The sequence below is a fragment of the Anomaloglossus baeobatrachus genome, chromosome 3, assembly GCF_048569485.1.
Source record: "Anomaloglossus baeobatrachus isolate aAnoBae1 chromosome 3, aAnoBae1.hap1, whole genome shotgun sequence".
NCBI classification, from domain to species: Eukaryota; Metazoa; Chordata; class Amphibia; order Anura; family Aromobatidae; genus Anomaloglossus; species Anomaloglossus baeobatrachus.
The window spans coordinates 386,224,261-386,247,294 of NC_134355.1; the positions used below are offsets into that span (position 1 = coordinate 386,224,261).

The 23,034-nt window shown below is 44.0% G+C and overlaps 1 protein-coding gene across 1 annotated transcript in view; it reads right to left on the reverse strand.

Moving 5' to 3' along the window:
* Positions 1 to 23,034, reverse strand: part of LOC142296517 (CD109 antigen-like) — a 265,735-nt gene that overhangs the window by 46,459 nt on the left and 196,242 nt on the right. The window contains exons 20-26 of the mRNA XM_075340205.1: positions 20,729 to 20,822; positions 13,606 to 13,723; positions 12,412 to 12,525; positions 10,658 to 10,876; positions 10,388 to 10,532; positions 7,130 to 7,306; positions 3,414 to 3,495 (exon numbers count right to left, since the gene is read on the reverse strand). Of these exons, the coding sequence (XP_075196320.1) occupies positions 3,414 to 3,495; positions 7,130 to 7,306; positions 10,388 to 10,532; positions 10,658 to 10,876; positions 12,412 to 12,525; positions 13,606 to 13,723; positions 20,729 to 20,822 (949 nt within the window). The remainder of the gene's footprint in view (positions 1 to 3,413; positions 3,496 to 7,129; positions 7,307 to 10,387; positions 10,533 to 10,657; positions 10,877 to 12,411; positions 12,526 to 13,605; positions 13,724 to 20,728; positions 20,823 to 23,034) is intronic.

Genomic DNA, 23,034 nt, shown 5'->3' on the forward strand with positions numbered 1-23,034 from the left:
CTTAATTTATGGACAGCTATTGCTTAACCTATTTGCCTGTGTGGATTGAATGGGTTCTTACCGACATAAAGTAAGAAATTTATGTGAGAAGCTTCTAGAAAGATAATACTTCAAAAATTGGTGAAATGTTCAATACATATTTCATCCGCTGTGTGTGTATATATATATATATATATATATATATATATATATACACACAGCGGATGAAATATGTATTGAACATTTCACCAATTTTTGAAGTATAGATATATATAACAGAGAGTATATAGTATACATATAATTTTGCCGTCTTTGTCCTGGTACAAGACCTCTGCCCTTCAGTTATAAACACATATGCCCCAATTCATCATTGCCTTTGCGCTTGTGTTTTGAGCCTTTTTTGTTTGCACCCAATACACTTTTCTTTTTGTGCCTTTTTTAAAGTCTAATTTATACGTGTGCACCTGCTTTTTTATTCTTTGTGTGAGTCTAGCAATTTCAGACGTTTTTCCCTGATTCATCAATCGTGACTTTTTAAAAATGTTAAAAACTTGTAGTTACTTGACTGCATTCTCTGCCTGGTGTATTTTTGAGTATGCCTGTATTTTGGCACATTTTTGCAGCTTTTCATACCAAAAGTAACAAAAAAAGTTCAAGAAGGGAGAAAGTCTATTTTTGACTTTGAACGAAACTTGGGATGAATGTTGAATAGTGATGGGCGGACTCGCAGATAACTAAGACAAGCTGACCTAACCAAATTAAAAAAAAAATGTGGTTCCGACCTTGAATTTATCCCGTATATCTGGCTAGATGCCAGTCCCCATATAAGTCCATGGGCATCAGAATCTGGTGCTTACAAATGGTGGAAGAAGGGAAAATGGAATTGGAGCAAGCACTTCATACTTACCAAGTCTTCAGTGTGGCTGTAACTGTTTCCAGTTCATTCTTCTTCTCATTATTGCTCATCCTTATGCATTGCTTTCCCAGCCCACTGGCCATCCTGGTGTCTGTGATTGGTTGCAGTCAGAAGCACACCCAGCCTGTGTGACATTGTCTGACTGCTTGCGGTCACAGACTCTGTCTTCGGGTCTATATCGTGGTATAAAAATAAATAAATAGGCGTATAGTTCCCCCACATTATGATATCCATTACAGAAAGCCCACCACTATAGGCTGCCGCCTCCAGCCGTGTGCTTCTCTTGGCTGTGTATCAAAATAGGAGGAACCGCAGGCAGCTTTTTTTTAATTATTTAAAGAAATGATTTTAAAAACCGGCATGTGGTCCCCCCAATTTTGATACCCTGCCAAGATTAACCCCAACAGCTGAGGGCTGGTATTCTCAGGCTGGGGAAACCCATGCTTATTGGACCCTCCCCAGCCTAAAAATAGTAGCCTGCAGCCACCCAGAATTGTCACATCCATTAGATGTGACAATGCCGGTACTTTACCCGGCTCTTCTCAATTGCCCTGATTCGATGGCATTGGGGTAATAAGGGGTTAATAACAGCTCACAGCTGCTACTAAGTGCTAGATTAGTAATGGGAGATGTCTATGAGACCCCCCCACTAGTAATCTGTTAGTGAAAAGAAACAAAAACCCTTTATTTGAAATAAAATACAAAATTAACCCTCTTTCACCCTTTTATTAATGCCCAAAACACCCAGGTCTGATGTAATCCACACAAAGTTTTACGAGTATTCCAGCTCTGGTACATATGAAGTTACACCGAGCAGCCATAGAGCATGACTGCCCGCTGTAACTTCAGGCAGTGAATGAGCACAGCAATGAGTGGTGATGTCACTCAAGTTAGTTGTGGTCACAAATGGAGGTTCCCACGGTCTTCTACCTGTGATCGCAGGTAACATCACCTCAGTTGACCTCAGTAAACTCAGGTTCACAGCTTTGCATTTCCTGGCAGAAAACTGCTTTTTTGTCAAGGGGTGTAGAATTGGTACTGAAATTTTTACACCATATTTCTGCACCCAATCTACATCTCCTGGCAAAAAACTGCATCACTACCGCATCATACTGCATGCGGTTTTAATGCTTTTTTTTCCAGGTGTAGAATGGGTGCATGAGTGTAAAAACATAGAATGGATGTATGGTGTAAAAACGTCATCACCAAATTTGCATCTCTTGGCCCAAAAATACAAAAAAAGGTTTTGACACTATGTCCTTGCAGTTTTCTGCCAGAAGGTGCAAATTTGATGCTGAAGTGTGTGCATCAGATTTCAGCACCAAATTTGCACCTCCTGGCAGAAAAAAAAATATGTTTTGAAGTTTAATTACGGGGTGAAAGAGGGTGTTTTTTTTTTATATTTTATTTCAAAGGATTTTTTCAGTGTTTGTGTTTATTTCTTTTCACTTACAGATGAGTAATAGGGGAGGGTCTCATAGATGACTCCCATTACTAATCTAGGGCTTAGAGACAACTGTGAGCTGATATTAACACCTTATTTTCCAGATTGCCACCACACCAGTGCAATAGGGAAGAACTGGGTAAAGTGTTGGGATTTTCCCATCTAATAGATGAGGCAATCCTGGGCAGCACAGGCTGCTATTTTTAGCCTGCAGGACTAATAAGCATGGGTCTCCCCAGCTTGGCAATACCAGCCCCAAGCTGTTGGGCTTTATATTGGCTGGGTATCAAAATTGGGTGGACCACATGCCATTTTTTAAAATTATTTATTTAAATAATTTTTTAAAAAGCCGCATGTGGTTTTTCTTATTTTGATACAAAGCCAAGATAAGTGCATGGCTGGAGGCTTCACCCTGTAGCTGTGGGTTTTCTGTGCTAGGTTTCATAATATGGGGAGACCCTATGCCTATTTACTTATTTTTATGCCACGATAAAGACACTGTGAGTGGTTGCAGTGAGACGCTGTCACACAAGCTGGGGGTGCATCTGACTGCAACCAATCACAGACGCCAGGACGGCCAGTGGGCGGGGAAAGCAGTGCATATGGATGAGCAATAGTGAGCAGCCCCAGAAGAAGAGTGAGCAGCCTGGAAACAGTTGCAGCTACGGCAGAGACTTGGTAAGTATGAAGTGCTTACTTTATTCTTATTTTCTTTATTCTACCCTTATTTTTTTTATTTCCCTTGATCATTAGCCAGAATTCCCTGAGTATTCTGGGCCCGGGTCTGGCACTCAGGTATGTTTAAAACCTCGCGCATTCGGATTTTTACAGTCCAGGTTTGCCCATCACAAATGTTGAACCAAAAATGACAACTAATACCACAAGACAAAAAGGAAAGTGACTAACATTATGGCCCAATTCATAATTTTTGGGGGTTTTTATGAGAATGTAGAGCATAATTTTCATTACATGACAGCATTTTCTCTAAAATTCTGTATTTTTCTTTGATATGGATGAATTAAATTGTATTTAAAAATGTAATACATTTGAACATTTAAAGTAAATAATGCTCACCAGGTACTTCCAGAAGTATCGGACTCTCCAAATGCACTAAAAGAGCCATCGAATCTCTTATACGTCAACTCGTTTTGATAGCCTGGGGGTAAATATACGTAGAGTTATTTTGTAGTATTTTACACTCAGAGATTGTAATATGAATCGAAATGTAGTCCAGTGGCCATATTGGTTGTCCGTGGCCACCAGACAAGAGCACTGGAACCTGCTACTATCTGCAGCATCACCACACTTCTGGTGATAAGTAGGCTGCTGTGACATCATGAATGTGTAACAAAGTAATGTCATGAGGTCTACTAATCAGAACAGACATTGGGGATGCCAAAGGCAATAAGGGGCTTATGGTGCTCTTGTCCGACAGACATGGACTACTGATTTTGCTACTAAACCAGGATACTGTAAATCAACTCTGAAAACTCTTGATCAACTCTAAAACCATCCTAATGCTTCCAACATGAGGTTATAGGGTTTGTCCAGGCTTGGGGTGCAAGTCTGTAGTCACTATATTTGACTGTAGCCTTGTGAATCCTCACAGCGCTACACTGTGCATTAGGATTCTTCAGTGCTAATACTGGGAGAAGGCAGGTGCATAACTTAAGCGAATATTTCAAAAGACTGACCTGCACATCCTACAAGTGTGTATAGGTGCCAGCTGAAAAAACCTAGCAAATACAAAATGGATACAGCCGCACACTAAATGCCAACAATGTATAAGGGAACTCTGGTACTGCATTACTGCTATATGAAAAAATGAGATTTTTAGTTTATGAATTTAGTTAGGGACCCGGAATATTGAGATTTACCTTGCCGTTTGGTTTCCGGGCTTACATGCATTGGCCAATTCATAAACTAAAAATCTAATTTTTTCATATAGCAGTAATGCAGTACCAGAGTTCCCTTATACATTGTTGGCATTTAGTGTGCGGCTGTATCCATTTTGTATTTGCTAGGTTTTTTCAGCTGGCACCTATACACACTTGTAGGATGTGCAGGTCAGTCTTTTGAAATATTTGCAGTGAGTTTTTTTCTGACTGAGCACTCCGCCCTATAAACCAGGCTGTGTTCACAATCCTTATACCAGGAGTCCTAGCTGCCCAGACATGGAGGTTAGTCCAGATAGTGGCATTTCAAGTTAGATTTTTAGTCTAGCTGCCCAGACAAGGATGTTTTTAACCTATATAGTGGCATTTTAGTTAGGGACCCGGAATATTGAGCTTTACCTTGCCGTTTGGTTTCCGGGCTTACATGCATTGGCCAATTCATAAACTAAAAATCTCATTTTTTCATATAGCAGTAATGCAGTACCAGAGTTCCCTTATACATTGTTGGCATTTAGTGTGCGGCTGTATCCATTTCATAACTTAAGCGAGACCGGACATATCTAGTCATAATGTGGCTGGAAGTATGCAAATCACATACATGCGGTCAGATAACTGCAAGCTCTCAGGACCGGCATCAGAGAATCTTGACTGCGCTGTGAGGATTCCCAAGTCTGCCATCACAGAGTCACTGCAGACTTTAGCCCCAAGCCTAAACAATCCAGACTGTTAAAAAAGGTTCTTTCTAGGAGTCACAGTTTGGCTTAATCTTAGTAAAGGTGACTACAGTGACAAAGTTAGTGAGTGTTAACACAATCATAAAATATACACAAACCCATATGTAACACCCGGATGAAGGCAATCACTGAAATGCGTGTCGAGACTGGCGCAATTTTAGCTGGAGAGGTTACTATATGTGTATGGGCCTATTTTATAATTGTGTCATTATTCACCAACTTTGGCTTTTACTATTGCATAATTCCTCTGTCTATGCATCACCCACCTTTACTTTGTGTACAAACATTTTTTACTTAGTGCATACCTCTTCTGCTGCCTATGTCGCAATTTTACTGTTATGTGTCTATGTAGAGCTGTCATATGTTTTTATCAATAAAGCTTTTTTGACATGTTTCATAGGCTCATTAACAGTTTGTTTTGTAGGATGTGTAATATATTGTATAGCATAGGGGTGGACGATTAATTTTCCGAGGGGCCACAGGAAAGACTGACTGTTGTGGAGGGCCAAAAAAAGTTGAAATCAATTCTGCTCAATATTAATGTTAATATATTAAATGTAATAATTATTATTATATTAATGGTAGCACTTCATATTGAGCAGAATTAAGTTTGTTGAATAGCTGCTGCTAAAACATGATACCATAGGTGTTATTGTAACATGTAGTCAGTCTTAGCACTGCCAGCTAATCCACACCAAATAGTTTACTGCTTTTTGTAAACTTTATAAATCATATACCCCTGTTATTCAGACCTTGTACCTCAACAGCCCCCTGCCAAAATTATATCCACACAGGTTCCAAACTGTATAATGTCCTCACAGACTCTCTCACACACACAATATGATACCCCTACTCTCCTCAACACAGTATGGTGCTCATACAGACCTCCAACACAGTACGATGCCACCACAGCTCTTGCACACTGTATGATGGACTCCCACATGGTATGATGGTCCTACAGTTCCCCACACAGTATGAAGGCTCACCACACTGAGGCTCTGCACAACAGAGGTGATGTAGTGACGCCATCGTGTCTGCTGTCTGAGCCTCACAGACTGAATGGTTGAAAAAAGTGTCAGCAGCACCCACCTCCACCATGATATTTACTGCTATCTGCATTTTGAAGATCTAAATACGGGTGAAATTGAGTCACCGTGCAGGGAAGGGGAGCTGCATGGTGTTGCCCATGGGCTACTGTTTACAGCATTTTGGCGGTCCCATTCCACGGGCCTGACAGGAACAGTCATAGGGCCAGATGTGGACTTTGCATTTTGCCCAGGTCTGGTATAGCAAAAAACCTCTGGTTTAAGTAAGTAAATTATACTGAAAGACTCATTTTAAAGGGAATTTGCCAGCTGATTCATGCTACTCAAACCACGGGCAGCACGTATCAGCGCCAAGCTGAATGACTGCAGGCATGTGTGTTTTTGTCTGAAGCACTGTGGCATTTCAGCAAAAATGAAGTTTGAAGATCTGGTGCCAGAGGATTGACAGGTCTCCCTCTGTGCCCACACATTGGAAAGGCATTGGAACCAGCTGGGGATAGCATACTTTTGTCTTCAGCTATGGTGCCAGTTGGAACTTCAAACTATATTTTCTTTGAAACGCAGGAGCGATTCAGAGAAAAAAAACATACCATGCTGCAGCCAGCAGCCAAGGTCCGAGTCATGCTGCCCATGGCTTGGACCATGAATCATTTTCCTTTAAAGCACAAAGCATTTTTTTAATGCAGCATTTGAGTGCAATCAAACTAAGTTCCCTGCCCCTAGACTCATACACACCAGCTGCTGTCTTTTTCTTTTATCGGCACCGCTCTATACAGTCTTCTGCAAATTTTGAGCAGCTGGATTGTTCTACTGTTTTGCTTTGTGATCCGGATGCTACAATTCAATTTCAGTCTATATATGCCAGAACAAGGCTCCATAGTGATAGATTGAGAGCTTGTGACCATTGCCTCTGACTTCTGGTCAAAAGTTGCTGTTCATGATGCTGGTCTGGAACCAGAACAGAGCTGAAGACTGCGGTTAGTGAATATAATACTAGGGTCAAGGAACTTAGATTATTAGTTGCATCAGTGTACTGGTGAATTAAAAAAAACTCTGGAGTGGTGCTTCTAACAAAGTGATTTCCCTAATGTAAGATTGTACTACATGAAAATTACCTTTCTCCATATATTCTATGGCTCTTTTTCTAATATCCTCTTTAAGCTGCTTAGTTGCATTTAAATATAAAAGAATATAGATGTTTGGTGCAAAGTTGATCATGTTTTGTTCTCCGCATCCATATGGCATCAAGATAAGTGATTCAAGGCTATTTATTGAAGGTCCAAGAACATCTCCTGTTAAAAAAATAACATATTGGATTTAGCCATAGCCATGTAAATGACACTATTCTTTTTAATTTGCAGACAATACAATCCTTTTAAAGAGGATACCAAACTAATGAAGATGTCCGTATATTAGCAAATCGGAAGCTGTGCAGTCTCAAAACTTATTTACACACAGTCGCCTATTTTAGCAGAATTGAGAAAACTAAAAATGCAGTCCTACTGGCTGACACTTTACAGTTAGCTTCTAACGAGCTGTGTCATTTTGTCAGCATGCCCTATCAATAACAAAATATTGTTTTCACTATCACTTCAATGAGACGTTTAGTGACAATCATTATGGCTGTCACTACTGCAAAAAGGCCACAATAATTATTGCATATAAAAGAAATATAAATCCTGAATTTTGACTGCTGTGCTCCCAGTTTACTAATATATACAGTAGCCATATATTTAGATTACAGTGGAAACTCTTTAACGCTTACATGATCAGATGTTATTTTTTAACTACCTCTCTTCCAAAAGCCCAAACTATTTTTTTTTTCATCAGCATAGCTATAACAAGGCTTTTTTATTTTATTTTTTTGTATTTTTGGATACTGGAAAATAGAAAAAGAAATTCCAAATATGGTGAACTGGTTAAAAAAAGCAATACCACCATTGTTTTTGTGTTACATTTCTATAGCATTTATTTTGCAGTAAAAGTGACTGGAAATATGATTCTCAAGCTCAGTAGCCCATGTAGGGTGATATCAAACTTGTAGTCTTTTTTTATTTAATTTGGTTGTACACTCATTAAAATAAATGTTTTACAGTGGCTGTAAATGATAAACTAAGCTTAGATTTGAGTAGCGTGCTAGAAGAGGTTTTTCTGATGATGGGCTGCTCAGGTCACCTGAGCATTGCAGCCAATCACAGGTGTGCACTGCATACAGGTGAGTAATTGTACATATATTTTCACTCTAAGTGGAAAAAACAATTCTGACATGTGTAGAAACAAAAAATGTAATGTGTCACCATTATATGAGCCTAAAATAGTTTCATTTTTCAGTTTTAGGCTATGTGCGCACGTTGCGTCGGAGTACCTGCAGTTTATTCTGCACGTTTTCCTTCCCTTGGTTTTTGACCAAATGGCTTTTGGCCATTTTTCAGCGCTAAAAACGCATGCGTTTTTACCGCGTTTTTAGTGCGTTTTTAGCGCTTTTTACCTGCGTTTTCACCTGCGTTTCTGCAGATGCGTTTTTGAGATCAAGACACTGAGAAATAAAGTTGAATTAGTCAAAAAAGAATGAAAAAAGAGATAAAAAGTATAAAATTAACTTTTAATAAAACTATATGGGAAATTATCATTTTTAATGAAAAAAGAGTGGTTATGCACATTTTATCAGAAAAATAGGTGAAGTTTCTAATTTTTTAACATTTAAATTTTCGGTTATTGTGTGTGTGTAAAGGAACATTAGAACCCATTAAATTTTGTCCAGAAAAGCATGCGTTTTTGGAGCCAAAAACGCAGTGGAAAAGCAGGGAAAAAGCATGAAAAACGCAGGAATTGTGATTTTGGTTGCGTTTTGCCATTTCTCATTGACTCCAATGTTAAGGAAACGCTGCAGAAATGGCAAAAACAACTGACATGCTGCTTCTTTTTCAGCATGGTTTTTGACCACAAATATGCAAATTAAACGCTGCAGAAAAAAAAGCAAAGTGCAGACAGGATTTCTGCTTTTCCCATGGACTTTGCTGGCAATCAAAAACGCATCCGTTTTAGCGCAAAAACGCTGCTGCTAAAAACGCTGCAGAAACGCGGAAAAAAACGCAACGTGCGAACATAGCCTAAGAGCTGTATGAGGCATTCTTTTTCATGTGGTAAGCTGATGTATTTGCTGGTGCCAATTATGGTAGGTATGGTGACTAAAGAGTGGTAATTATGGAGACCGCAGCAACAAAAATGCAATAAAAAAACATAAAAAAATGCACTCAAAAACTAAATGAAAAAAATTGCAAGTAGCCAAATTTAGTGAGTATGTGCAAAAATGCTGCAGAAATTATGCAACATCAAAAACTTACCAAATACTCATCATGGGTACAAAGCCTTAAGGGGGCTTTACATGCAATGATATCTCTAACGATATGTCGTCGGGGTCACGGAATTCGTGACACACATCCGGCATCGTTAGCGACGTCGTTGCGTGTGACACCTATGAGCGAGTGTTAACGATCAAAAATACTCACCTAATCGTAGATCGTTGTCACGTCGTTCATTTTCAAAAAATTGTTGCTAGTGCTGGACACAGGTTGTTCGTCGTTCCTGAGGCAGCACACATAGCTACGTGTGACACACCAGGAACGATGAACAACAGCGTTCCTGCGTCCTCCGGCAATGAGGTGGGTGTGTCGTTAATGCGGCTGCTCTCCGCCCCTCCGCTTCTATTGGCGGGTCGCTGTGTGACGTCGCTGTGACGGAGCACGCACCTCTCCCATAAAAAAAAGAGGTTGTTTGCCGCCCTCAGCGACGTAGCTAGAAAGGTAAGTACGTGTTACACGTCCTAGCGATATTGTGCGCCACGGGCAGCGATTTTCCCTCGACGCACAAACAACGGGGGCGAGTGCTTTCACATGCGACATCACTAGCGATGTCGCTGCGTGTAAAGCAGCCTTTAGTCTATGTTCCTTTGTTGCACTTGAAATCTTTGGTGAAGAAATCCACTGTGAAATTTTTTGCTAATTAGATGTGGGTGCACAGGGATTGGTCTGTACACTGGATCTTCTCCTCCCTATCTGTGATTCTCTGCTCTCCACCTGCCTCTTTTTTTTGAAGAAAAGATTTCAACAGAGGAGGCAGAGCATTGAAAAAGCAGTGACCTGTTATTCAAAGACCGGAGGCAGGCAGAGGTGCTGGGGAATCACAGACAGGGAGGAGAATACATACAGTCCAACCCCTGTGCACCAAAATCTAATTAGCAGAAAACTTCAAATGGTGGTTAGAGAAGAACAACAAACTGGATTTCTTAAACAAAATTATCAATTTAATCAGTATTACAGCACCATTACGGCCATGTCTTTACTTTAAATTACAAAATCTCTGAAACTTCTTACCAACAGCTGTGACAAACCCTTCTATAGTGTCTGCTATTACATCACTAGGGAAGGTGAATGAGAAGTTTTTTGATACAGTCTTCACTGCAGTATCAGTAAGGTCCAAGAGAGCAGATTGTGAGTAAAAGTATTTCACTCCTTCTGCCTGTAGAAAAAGTACACAAGAAAATGGTATAATAATAATTATTAATTATTATTATTATTATTATTAAGCATTATACAACCCTTATAAAATACAGTACCAAGATGTGAATAAAACAGAGAATTTACCTTCACTACGATAGTTTTGGTTAAAACTTCAGAAGCTGATTTTGATGTCACTGTCACTTTGACTGTAACGTTGCCTAGTTTTTTGGGGTTTATTGGAAACAGAACAGATGTGGCAGCTTCCGGTTGAACGGTTACATTATATTGGCCAGGTATAGTACCTGCACTGTTATTAGGTATAAGTATGTCAAATGAACTGCTGGATTCCAAAGTGACCATAACCTGTAAACATATAAGGGAAAATAATTGATAGTAGTTAAGGGCAAATGACACCCTAGACCTTGACTATACTTAGACTTTCATAAGACAAGTTTGGTAGTGCAATACATGTACATTAAACGGGTTATCCTGCATTTTATATTGATATCTTATCCTTGAGCACATTGCTTTAAAAAGTATTCCTAACCTGTGAACGTTTCAAAAAATGTTCATGTTACACCCACAAACTTAAATGTATTTAATTGGTATTTTATGTGATATAACAGCACTATGCAGCAAGCATTTTTGAAGTGTGAAGGAAATGACAAATGGTTTTCTAAATATTTTAAAAATATAAGTCTGAAAATTGTGATGTTCATTTGTATTCAGTCTCCCTCTGTCAAGTCTTTGTAAGACCCCCTTTCGCTGCAGTTAGTGCTGCAAGTCTTTTGGGATATGCCTTGACTAGCTTTGCATATCTAGATGCTGATCGGAGAGGGGTGAACACTGGTCCTTGAAGCTGGCAGCAGCCGAATGTGCTCAGTTCCAGCTCAAAACTACACAGATCCATTAACTGTTTGGTTGCCAGAGAGGGGTACTGCAGATCCACAACTATTCCTTCGAATTCACACCGATTTACACCTATTCATTCTAACAGGGTTGGATCTGCAGTTTCCCACTGTGGCCAATATACAGTTGACAGAGTTGGGTAATTTTGCTACAAAACTGAGCACAACCAACTGTTTCCAACAGCAACAGCAAGTGATCAAATGGTGTGGCAGATGTCATAGTCCTATCAATCTGATATCGATGGCCTATCTAAAGGATTTATTTGCCTATGATTAAGGAGTTTTTTCTCTGAAACGCGTAAGGCGGAATCGGGGCTTCTGGAAGGATTGATCCATCTTGATTTTAAGATGATTTTGTAACAAATAAAGAAGAATTTTACAGACATCAGTGATGGTTTGTTTTCAATCCCCCCTCCCTTCAATGATTGCTATCTAAAGGATAGGCCATCAATATGTAATACTGGACAACCCCTTTAAAAACTACTTTCACAGCAAGTAGAAGCTAGATTTTTTATTACCCAGAGCAGGCAATCATTTTCCTATCTTACTCTTGTGTTATTGCATAGTGTCTTGTTAGCGACTTCCAATCTGCAATTCACAAAAACAACCACCCCAAGTTAAAAACCATAAAGTGAAGATCCTACACTTTCTATCCTACTTTGTGAAAATTCTATAATGAGGTATATTAAACACATAAACACCATAGGAATTAACCACTAACCTATAAAGGAGTTGTAAGAATTTAGAACAAATATATATCTGCTTTGTATATAGTGCCGCTCTTGGCCATAGTCTTGGTCTGGAATTGCAGCTCAGCTCCACTGACTCTAATAGGAGGGAACTGCAATATCACGCATGGCCTACTGTGGCACTTTTTCTTTGAGGAAGCGGACATTTTAGTCTACAATTTTGCTTGTGGGTTTTGAAGTGAAAAAAACAGACAGTGCAAAAAACATTATTAAGTAAAAGTATAAAAAAAGAAAAACATACCTGTAAGTTTTCTTTCAAGGAGTTGACTAAATCAACTTCTATAATACATTGTTCACCTCTTGTTAGCGAAAATGGCATGCGGAGTACAGAGATCAGTGACTTGACTATGGATATCTGGAAAACAACAATTACAAAACAAAATGTGAAATTCAGCACACGATGGCGCATTACATTGGTTGAATCTTTTGTAATGGTGTATTACATTGGTTTCAGCTATGAATGGAGCGTTGGTGGACAAGGTGGATGCATAACTTATAATTTCCCAATGTATTACAATACAAAAATTATAAACCTCATCTGATTCATATCCAATTGGTAGCAGCAAATATTATTTTAGCTCCACATTTGTATTCTCTTCTCCTACACCAAAAATGTACATAATTTTCCATAACTGCTCTCTGTTGTCATTCGTCAGCAGTGTATAGTGTATGGGGACCACATTTGTCCCCCAGATTCATGCCCAAAATGTCTACTGCACATCAGGTATTACTAACATTTAGATGTGCTGTTGTAGAAGACTTGCCACCAGGTCAAAAGTGGTCAGTTTGTTGGTGTTGTTTATTTTCCATGTTCTCCTGAGAAAGTAATTTTTTGATTTATAGAAATCCGCGATGCAGTTCGAAAGATATAGTGCTTTAAAATTATTTAGGGCTAGTTTTTATAATCTTTTCCAAGAGGGCATTGCTCACGGGATGATAGTGTAGAGCAACCAAAAGATGTGCCCCCAAGGAATTCTGTGAGCCTCACACCTTTAGTAAACACAATAAAAATTAGCACTAATAAACAGGTCCATCTCTCACGAACTATATGGGACATTAAAAAAAAATAAAAATGGCATAGTGCAGGGAAGCATTAGGATTAAAATAAGAGCAATAACTGGCCATTTTAGACATGGTAACAGGTCCACTTTAATGGCTCACAGTGTCTTTTGAAAAAGTACATTTGGCAGCATGTGAGGGGGACGCCTTATCAACGGTTTTCCAATAAGTGAAGCCAAGCCTTGATGGTGGCTGTAGTTATTTGGTGGCCTAATTAGAAATAATCTCCTACCAGTAGAGATAGCATTTATGATGGCCTCATCATAAAATTAATCAAATAGCTGTTAAACAGATATTGATTATGTAGTACAGGGGTACATAACCACTAAAAGCACAATGCCATGTTGCTATATTGTAACTCAAAGAAGAAACTCACCTCGACAGGCATATCAGTTACTCCTAGTCCAAGTCCCTCTGAAATTACAAATGCAGAGGCCTTCCAGGTAGCATTTTTATTAGGGGCAGTTAGCTGAAGTTGGGTTGTTAATGATGAACTGTAAAAATGGGTATTTAATTTAGAATCCTATTAAACAGACTTAAATAAGCCACAATTAATAGTTATGCAATGATTAATGTGCTCCAGAAATAATCTTTATTCATTATTGTTTTACCTTAAGAGTAAGTAGTTCATCGTAAAGTGGCTAAGAAAAGGGGTGGACAATTAATTTTCCTGAGGGACCACATAAGAGACCATGATTGTTGTGGAGGGCAGAATCAATAGGTTAAAATTAATTGTGCTCACTATTATGATAATCATATTAATTATTATTTTACATATATATGTATTATATTATTTAATATTGAGCAGAATTAAGTATATTGTCAGCCTCCTATATACCGCATGAGTGAACACACAGCCACCTTATATACAGTTTAAGCCCTCATATCCCCCTATATACAATATGAACCCTCAAATAGTCCCCTATAAACAGTATGAGCCCTCACATAGCCCTCTCTATAAATCATGAGCTCTCACATAGTCCCAAATATGCAGTGTGAGCCCTCACATAGCCTTCTTATATCCAGTATCAGCCTCCACATAGCCCCATATACATTTTAGGGCCTCACTTAACCTCCCTATATTTAGTATGAACCCCTAAATAGCCCCCTGTATACAGTGTGAGACCTGACATAGCTTCCCTATATTCAGTATGAGCCCCCATGTATATATATGTAGCCCCCATATACAACCACACAGCCCATATACATGTTAACAAAAGTAAAAAAAAACAGTCACCTCGCTACCTTTCTCTGGTCTCTAGTGCACTGAGTCTATGCACAACAGACACGAAATAGTTCCGTCATCAGGTCTGCTCTCTCAGTCACACACACTGATTAGTGGAAAAAAGAGAATTTTGTTTACTTACCGTAAATTCTTTTTCTTATAGTTCCGACATGGGAGACCCAGACCATGGGTGTATAGCTTCTGCCTCCGGAGGACACACAAAGTACTACACTAAAAAGTGTAGCTCCTCCCTCCTAGCATATACACCCCCTGGATAACCAAATATAGCCAGTTTAGTGCAAAAGCTGAAGGAGGACATCCACCCACAAGTAGAGATAGAGCAAAACCCGGAACAACCGGAACCTCTGTCTACAACAACAGCCGGTGAAAACACAAGGAACAAGAAAACTGCCAACAGGCAACAGGGAGGGTGCTGGGTCTCCCATGTCGGAACTATAAGAAAAAGAATTTACGGTAAGTAAACAAAATTCTCTTTTTCTTCATCGTTCCTTATGGGAGACCCAGACCATGGGACGTCTCAAAGCAGTCCATGGGTGGGAATAAACAGAAAACTGAGAAGTAGGCGAAACCTAACTTCACAAATGGGCGACAGCCGCCTGAAGGATGCGTCTGCCCAAGCTCGCATCTGCCGAAGCATGAGCATGCACTTGGTAGTGCTTCGAAAAGGTATGCAGACTGGACCAAGTGGCAGCCTGACAGACCTGCTGAGCCGTAGCCTGGTGCCTGAAAGCCCAAGAGGCACCGACAGCTCTGGTCGAGTGTGCCTTGATCCCCGGCGGGGGAGGCACTTGAGTACACTGGTAGGCATCAGAAATGGCCGACCTAATCCAACGAGCTAGGGTCGGCTTAGAAGCCGAGAGGCCCTTACGCCGACCAGTGGTCAGCACAAAAAGAGAGGTGCACCGCCTAAGAGCAGCGGTGCGAGACACATAGATCCGGAGCGCCCGCACCAGATCCAGAGTATGCAACGCTTTTTCAAAGCGATGAGCAGGAGCCGGACAAAAGGAAGGCAGGGAAATATCCTGGTTAAGGTGGAAAGGAGAGACCACCTTAGGAAGAAATTCCGGAGTCGGACGGAGAACCACCTTGTCTTGATGAAAAACCAAAAAAAGGTGACTCCGAAGAGAGCGCAGCCAAATCAGAGACTCTCCTGAGGGAAGTTATGGCCACTAGAAAGGCCACTTTCTGTGAAAGACGAGACAAAAAAACCTCCCTAAGTGGCTCAAAAGGGGGTTTCTGCAAGGCCGTGAGGACCAGATTAAGGTCCCAGGGATCCAAAGGCCGCCGGTAAGGCGGAATGATGTGAGATGCGCCCTTCATGAAGGTGCGCACCTGAGCCAGCCGGGCGATACGCCGCTGGAACAACACTGACAGAGCCGAGACCTGTCCCTTGAGGGAATTGAGGGATAGTCCTAGCTGCAGACCAGACTGCAGAAAGGACAGGATGGTCGGCAAGGAAAAAGGCCAAGGAGCATGGCCGGAAGAACGACACCAGGACAGGAAAATTCTCCAGGTCCTGTGATATATCTTGGCCGAGGAAGACTTCCGAGCCCGAGTCATAGTGGAGATGACTTCGGGAGGAATGCCGGAAGCCGTCAGGATCCAGGACTCAAGAGCCACGCCGTCAATCTGAGAGCCGCAGAATTCTGGCGGAAAAACGGACCTTGTGAGAGAAGGTCTGGGCGGTCCGGGAGATGCCACGGCACCTCTACGGACAGACGGAGCAGGTCTGGGTACCAGGCTCGCCTGGGCCAGTCCGGAGCAATGAGTATGACCCGATGGCCCTCCATTCTGATCTTGCGCAGGACTCTGGGCAAGAGAGCTAGAGGGGGAAACACGTAAGACAGACGGAACTGGGACCAATCCTGAACCAGCGCGTCCGCTGCAAAGGCCTGAGGATCGTGGGAGCGAGCCACGTAAACCGGGACCTTGTTGTTGTGCCGGGATGCCATTGGATCCACTTCCGACGTGCCCCACTTGCGGCAGATCGACCGGAACACTGCCGGATGCAGAGCCCACTCGCCGCTGTCCACGGTTTGACGGCTGAGATAATCTGCCTCCCAGTTTTCTACGCCTGGGATGTGAACTGCGGATATGGTGGACTTGGAGTCCTCCGTCCACTGAAGGATGCGTTGAACCTCCAACATTGCCAGGCGGCTGCGAGTCCCGCCCAGGTGATTGATGTAGGCAACTGCTGTCGCGTTGTCTGACTGGACTCGAATGTGCTTGCCCGCCAACAGGTGGTGAAAGGCTACGAGAGCTAGGAGCACAGCTCTGATTTCCAGCACATTGATCAAGATGGCTGATTCGGACGGAGTCCAAGTGCCCTGTGCTCGGTGGTGGAGAAATACTGCTCCCCAGCCTGATAGACTGGCATTCGTGGTGAGGATCACCCAGGACGGGTCCTGCGTCCCTGAGACAGAGAGAGGGGCCGAAGCCACCACTGAAGAGAGCTCCTGGTCTGTGGCGACAGAGCCACCAACCTGTGCAATGAAGAAGTCCGCTTGTCCCAACAGCGGAGAATGTCCAGCTGCAGAGGACGCAGATGGAACTGGGCAAAGGGAACCGCTTCCATTGACGCCACCATCTGACCCAGCACCTGCATGAGGTGCCGGATGGAATGACGGCGGGGCCTCAACAGAGAGCGCACCGCCTGATGGAGGGACTGCTGTTTGACTAAGGGCAGTTTGACAAGTGGCGGCAGAGTCTCGAATTGCATCCCTAGGTACGTGAGTTTTTTGGTCGGGGTCAGAGTGGACTTGGGCAGATTGACAAGCCACCCGAATTGAACAAGAGTGGCGAGAGTGAGCGAGACACTCCGCTGACAGTCTGCACTGGATGAAGCCTTGACAAGAAGGTCGTCCAGGTAAGGAATCACTGCCAACCCCTGGAGGTGCAGAACCGCAACCACTGCTGCCATGACCTTGGTAAATACTCGAGGGGCCGTGGCTAACCCGAAGGGGAGAGCCACGAATTGGAAATGTTCCTCTCCGATTGCAAAACGTAGCCAACGCTGGTGTGAAACTGCAATTGGCACATGCAGATAGGCATCTCTGATGTCGATGGATGCCAGGAAATCTCCTTGGGTCATTGAGGCAATGACTGATCGCAGAGACTCCATGCGAAAATGCCGCACCTGAACAAGCTTGTTGAGAAGCTTGAGATCCAGGATGGGCCGGAAGGAACCGTCTTTTTTGGGGACCAGGAAGAGATTTGAGTAAAAACCTCTGAACCGTTCCCTGGCGGGAACCGGTACAATTACTCCGTTGGCCTGCAAGGATGCCACGGCCTGAGAGAAGGCGGCGGCCTTGGAGCAGGGGGGAGTTGACAGAAAAAATCTGTTTGGCAGGCTGGAAGAGAACTCTATCCTGTAGCCGTGGGAGATGATATCCCGCACCCACTGATCGGAGACGTGTTGAAACCACACGTCACCAAAGTGGGAGAGCCTGCCACCGACCAAGGACGTTGCTGGCTCGGCCAGATAGTCAAGAGGAGGCTGCCTTGGTGGCAGCAGCTCCTGCGGACTTTTGTGGACGCGGCTTCTTGCGCCAGGTGGGCTTCTGGTCCTTGGCTGAGTTAGTGGACGAGGCTGAGGGCTTAGAGGACGACCAGTTAGAGGAACGAAAGGAACGAAACCTCGACTGGTTCCTGCCCTTGACAGGCTTCCTGGTTTTAGTCTGTGGCAAGGAAGTACTCTTCCCGCCAGTAGCCTCCTTAATTATTTCATCCAGTTTTTCACCGAACAGCCTGGACCCAGCAAATGGGAGCCCAGCAAGGTACTTCTTTGAAGAAGCATCTGCCTTCCACTCTCGAAGCCACAAGATCCTGGGGATAGCGAGAGAATTAGCGGAGGCCACCGCAGTGCGGTGAGAGGCCTCCAGCATGGCAGACATGGCGTAGGCTGAAAAGGCTGAAGCCTGGGAAGTTAAGGCAACCAATTCAGGCATAGAGTCCCTAGTGAGGGAATGCATCTCCTCTAGGGAAGCAGAGATGGCTTTGATAGCCCACACTGCTGCAAAGGATGGGGAGAACGAGGCCCCTGCCGCCTCATAGACAGACTTGGCCAGGAGGTCAACCTGGCGGTCAGTGTGATCCTTAAGTGAGGTGCCATCAGCCACAGATACAACTGTCCGGGCTGAGAGTCTAGACACCGGAGGGTCTACCTTTGGTGAGTGAGCCCACTCCTTGACCACCTCTGGTGGAAAAGGAAAACGGTCATCAGAACCACGCTTTGGGAAGCGTTTGTCAGGACAGGCTCTGGGCTTGGACACAGTGGCTTGAAAACTGGAGTGGTTAAAGAACACACTCCTTGTTCTCTTAGGCAAGGTAAACTGGTGCTTTTCTGCCAGAGAGGGTTGCTCCTCTGATACTGGCGGATTGAGGTCCAGTACAGAATTAATGGACGCAATCAAATCACTAACATCTGCATCACCCTCGGTCAGATCAATGGGGCACATGGAGGTAGCGTCCGAGCCCCCAGTAAAGATATCCTCCTCGTTCTGCGAGTCGGCTCGTGAATCGGAGCCGCGGGACGAGGAGGAGAGGGGACCCTGCGTCTCCTTTTAGGAGGACGGGGTCTGGGAGCAGATGAAGAATCCTCTGTGAGCTCTGCAGAGCGAGCCGAAGCAGCAGAGGCGCCCTGAGAAGGGGGCTGATGCATGCTCAGCAGAGTCCGGGACAGCTGTCCCATGGAGTCGGCAAAGGACTGGGAGATAGACTTAGAAAACAATTCTACCCAAGCCGGGGGTTCAGCCACCGGGGCCGGAGCAGCCGGAGGGACCACTGGGGAGACTCCAGGCTGAGGCACCACCATGTTAGAGCAGGCATCACAATGAGGATATGTGCTCGGTTCAGGCAGTACGAGCTTACATGCAGTGCATATAGAGTACAGCCTTGCAGCCTTGCTCCTAGTGTGAGACATGCTGCTGAGGTGGGAGCTCTGCAGTAAAGAACACACTCCTTCAGAATGCCCAGAGAGTGTATAAGAAGGTCCACAACCAGAGGTTGTGGCTTACCAGACCGTTTTGTGTGCCCTCCGGATCCCACAGCTCGGACCCCCAGACAGGTTGCAGAGATGCAGCAGCCAGCGCCGATCAGTGTGAGAACGCTGATAAAATGGCGCCGGAGTGAGGAGGGGGGGCGGGGCCTAGTCCAAGAGCGGGAACCGGAGGGCCAAGAAGATATACAGGGGAGGGAAACATCTCCTCAGAGATGAGTGTCCTCCCCTGTGCTGAACGGTCGGTGGGCGGCGCCGCACTGTCCCTCTGCATGACTGACATGCAGGGGCAGTGAAAACGAAAGTAGGCCGCAGCCGAAGCCGGGGCCTAAATTTTACAATGCGGCCGGCGTGCAGGCCTCTCGGCGCGGTTCTCAGGTGAAAACCAGAGAACCGGCCGGAAATGTCACCAAAGTAACCTGACACACTCTCCCCCACAATAAAGATGCAAGGGACCCCCTGACAATAACGTCTCAAATACTTAGCTTGTGAGACGCAGGGCCAGGTCCCTGAGGGATGAGTGCTCCGTCCGGCAGGGTCCTGAAAGGGCTGCGGATGGAGACCGGTCTCCTGCAAAGCAGTGAGAACCGTGCTGGCTCCCACTTCAAGCCAGAGCCCGAGGGATGGTGAAGGAGCGCGGCATGTAAGGCTCCAGCCTTGAAATCAACCTTAACAACACCGCCGACACAGTGGGGTGAGAAGGGACATGCCGGGGGTCCAGCCTGGACCCGCTTTTCTTCAAACTCTTTAAAATCAAAAATCAGATGAGAATGCATGTGTGGATGTGTGCCTCCTGAACACAAAGCATTGAACTGGCTATATTTGGTTATCCAGGGGGTGTATATGCTAGGAGGGAGGAGCTACACTTTTTAGTGTAGTACTTTGTGTGTCCTCCGGAGGCAGAAGCTATACACCCATGGTCTGGGTCTCCCATAAGGAACGATGAAGAAAAGGTATAGATGGCTCCATCCTCCACCAATGTATTCTTCACTGCTTACTGTATCCTGAGGATGCAGATAGCGGTAATATCGAGATGCACGCGAGCGTATGGTGCAGCCTGTGGGCCACTGCTTTTATACCTTTGGCTGTCTCAGTCTATGGATTGGATTGGAACAGCCAGAGGGCCGGATGTGGCCCATGGGCCTCACTTTATCCACGTGTGGCTAAGATTATTACAATCTGTTGTTCCAAAATTACAACCGTACCACGTTTCATATGCATTATCCATAAGAAGTAAATAATGCATAATTAACATACCTCATATTGGTGTCTAGCCAAATCCACGTTTCTGTAAAAACAGGGTTGTTGGTATTTGGGGGAGTCATTTCTTCAATGTTTGTGCCAATCATTCCTAAACAAATGATAAATGTCATTTCCATTGGCTAATAAATATTAAGTGAAAGGTAGGACAGTGTGACAACCTTCCTGCTACATATGGAAAGAAAATGTAGACTTGGTAAAATTGAAGACACATACATACATATTTAGAGCTGCTTATAGGGCCTCATATGTTAATGGACCTTCCATATATGTTTTTGACCAATCTGCTCTTTGTGACAAAATATCATACAAGGTATCACAAACTGCAAATAGGGGACTTTGTGTCATAACCTTAATAGTCAGCAAGCAGAGCCAGATTCAGTTTGTTAGGCCGGGGCCACACGGGGTTATGTGCGATCCTCGCATGACACTCGGGTCACGCTGGCAGCACAGCGGGAGCCAAGTGTCATGTGAGGGTCATTGTGACTGTGTTCCGATTGTGCGATCGGACCACAGCTGCGGGGGGCAAGCCGGCACTCCGGAGAGGAGGGTCGTCGCTGAGGAGGAGAGGGAGGGATTTATCTCCCTCTATCTTCAGTAGCCGGCAATTGCGATTCTCGCACTGCTCTCGCGTTACACCGCTATAACGCGAGAGCAGTGCGATGTTTCTCTCACCCCATAGACTTGCAAGGATGCGAGTGGAACAGGATCGCATTCTGTTTTCTCGGTCCAATTAGGGAGCGGGCACATTGGGTAACATTGGTCCAAGTGGAATGCGATTTTTTTTTACTGCATTCCACTCGCACCGTTTTTCTCACCATGTGTCTTAGGCCTTAATGAAAGTGCAGGCCACAGTGCCCCCATATCAGTGATATCTATAAATGTTAGGCATAGTACAAGAATGGAGAAGGCTGCGCCCTCACTCCTTTAGAACAGTCCTGGCTATAAACTATCTAATACTTGGATAAGCTTGAGAATGTCATTAAAAGTTAAACTGTCAGAAACTTTATCCCCACTCTGCCTCAAAACATTTACATTACTGTTTATCCCTTTAAAAAAGAAGCCAGGCGATCCTTAGATGACCCTAAAGTGCTGCTCCATCAGTGGGAAGTTGCGTTTTGAAGATTAAGTCTGGAAATGCACTGTAGTGTGACAATGCACTTACAGCAGGGGTCCCCAACCTGTGGCTCGTGGGCACATGATGTGTTGCTCGCAGCTGTTTAACAGCTAGGTGCATTTTCACCAGGTCTTGTAAACAGCTATGAAGAACAGGTCTCCAGATAGTGACATTTCTGAGTAGCCCCACACAGAAGAGCAGATCTGAATGGAGGTAGGATGCCCTTGTGATCTTGGTATGCTGCCTCAGTGTAGTAATTCCTGTGGAAAAGCTTTGACTGTCACTATACTGGTAGTGGGGGCTCTGGGTGTCACTAATGTGGTAGACGAGAGCTAAACGTGGCTCACAACCCTCTCTCAGAGCCAAATGTGGCTTTCAAGGTCAGAAAGGTTCGGGACCTCTGACTTCCAGCAACTCCACTTCAGATGTCTTCCTGAACTATCAGCCCCTTCTCCCGACTAACAGGTCACTGCCCATGTGCCAGAGCAAACAACTTGTCAATCAGCTAGATGAGGCTGCTGCTTGGTAGGTAATACAGCGAGAAGCTAAGAAACTAGAACCTCAATCCAATTCTGGACACAACTTCAAAACACAATTTCTCACTACTTGAGCAATGTTTTGAAATCATGAAGAAATTGACTGGTTTATCTTTTCAATGGCTAACTAGTCATACCCCCGTGTTTTTCCAAAAATAAGACACTGTCTTATATTTTTTTTGCCCCCCAAAAAAGCGCTAGGGCTTATTTTTGGAGGAGGTCTTATTCTTGGAGAAACACGGTTGGGGGTAAGTTTACCCCCCAAAAAGCAGACCCCCCCCACTTCCCAGGAGACTCATACTCACCAGACCAGGACGTCTGCGTGGTTCCCAGGTCCTCCTGTGATCTCCGGTCGGTGCTGCACGCTGTCCTACCCTGCTGCTAGCTGACATGCTGACACACACAGAAGATCCCAGACACACACAGCAGATCACACACAGACACACAGCAGATCACAGATATACACAGCAGATCACACACAGCAGGTCGCAGGCACACACAGCCGATCACAGATACACACAGCCGATCACAGATACACACAGCCAATCACAGATACACACAGCCAATCACAGATACACACAGCCAATCACAGATACACACAGCCAATCACAGATACACACACAGCAGATCGCAGATATACACAGAAGATC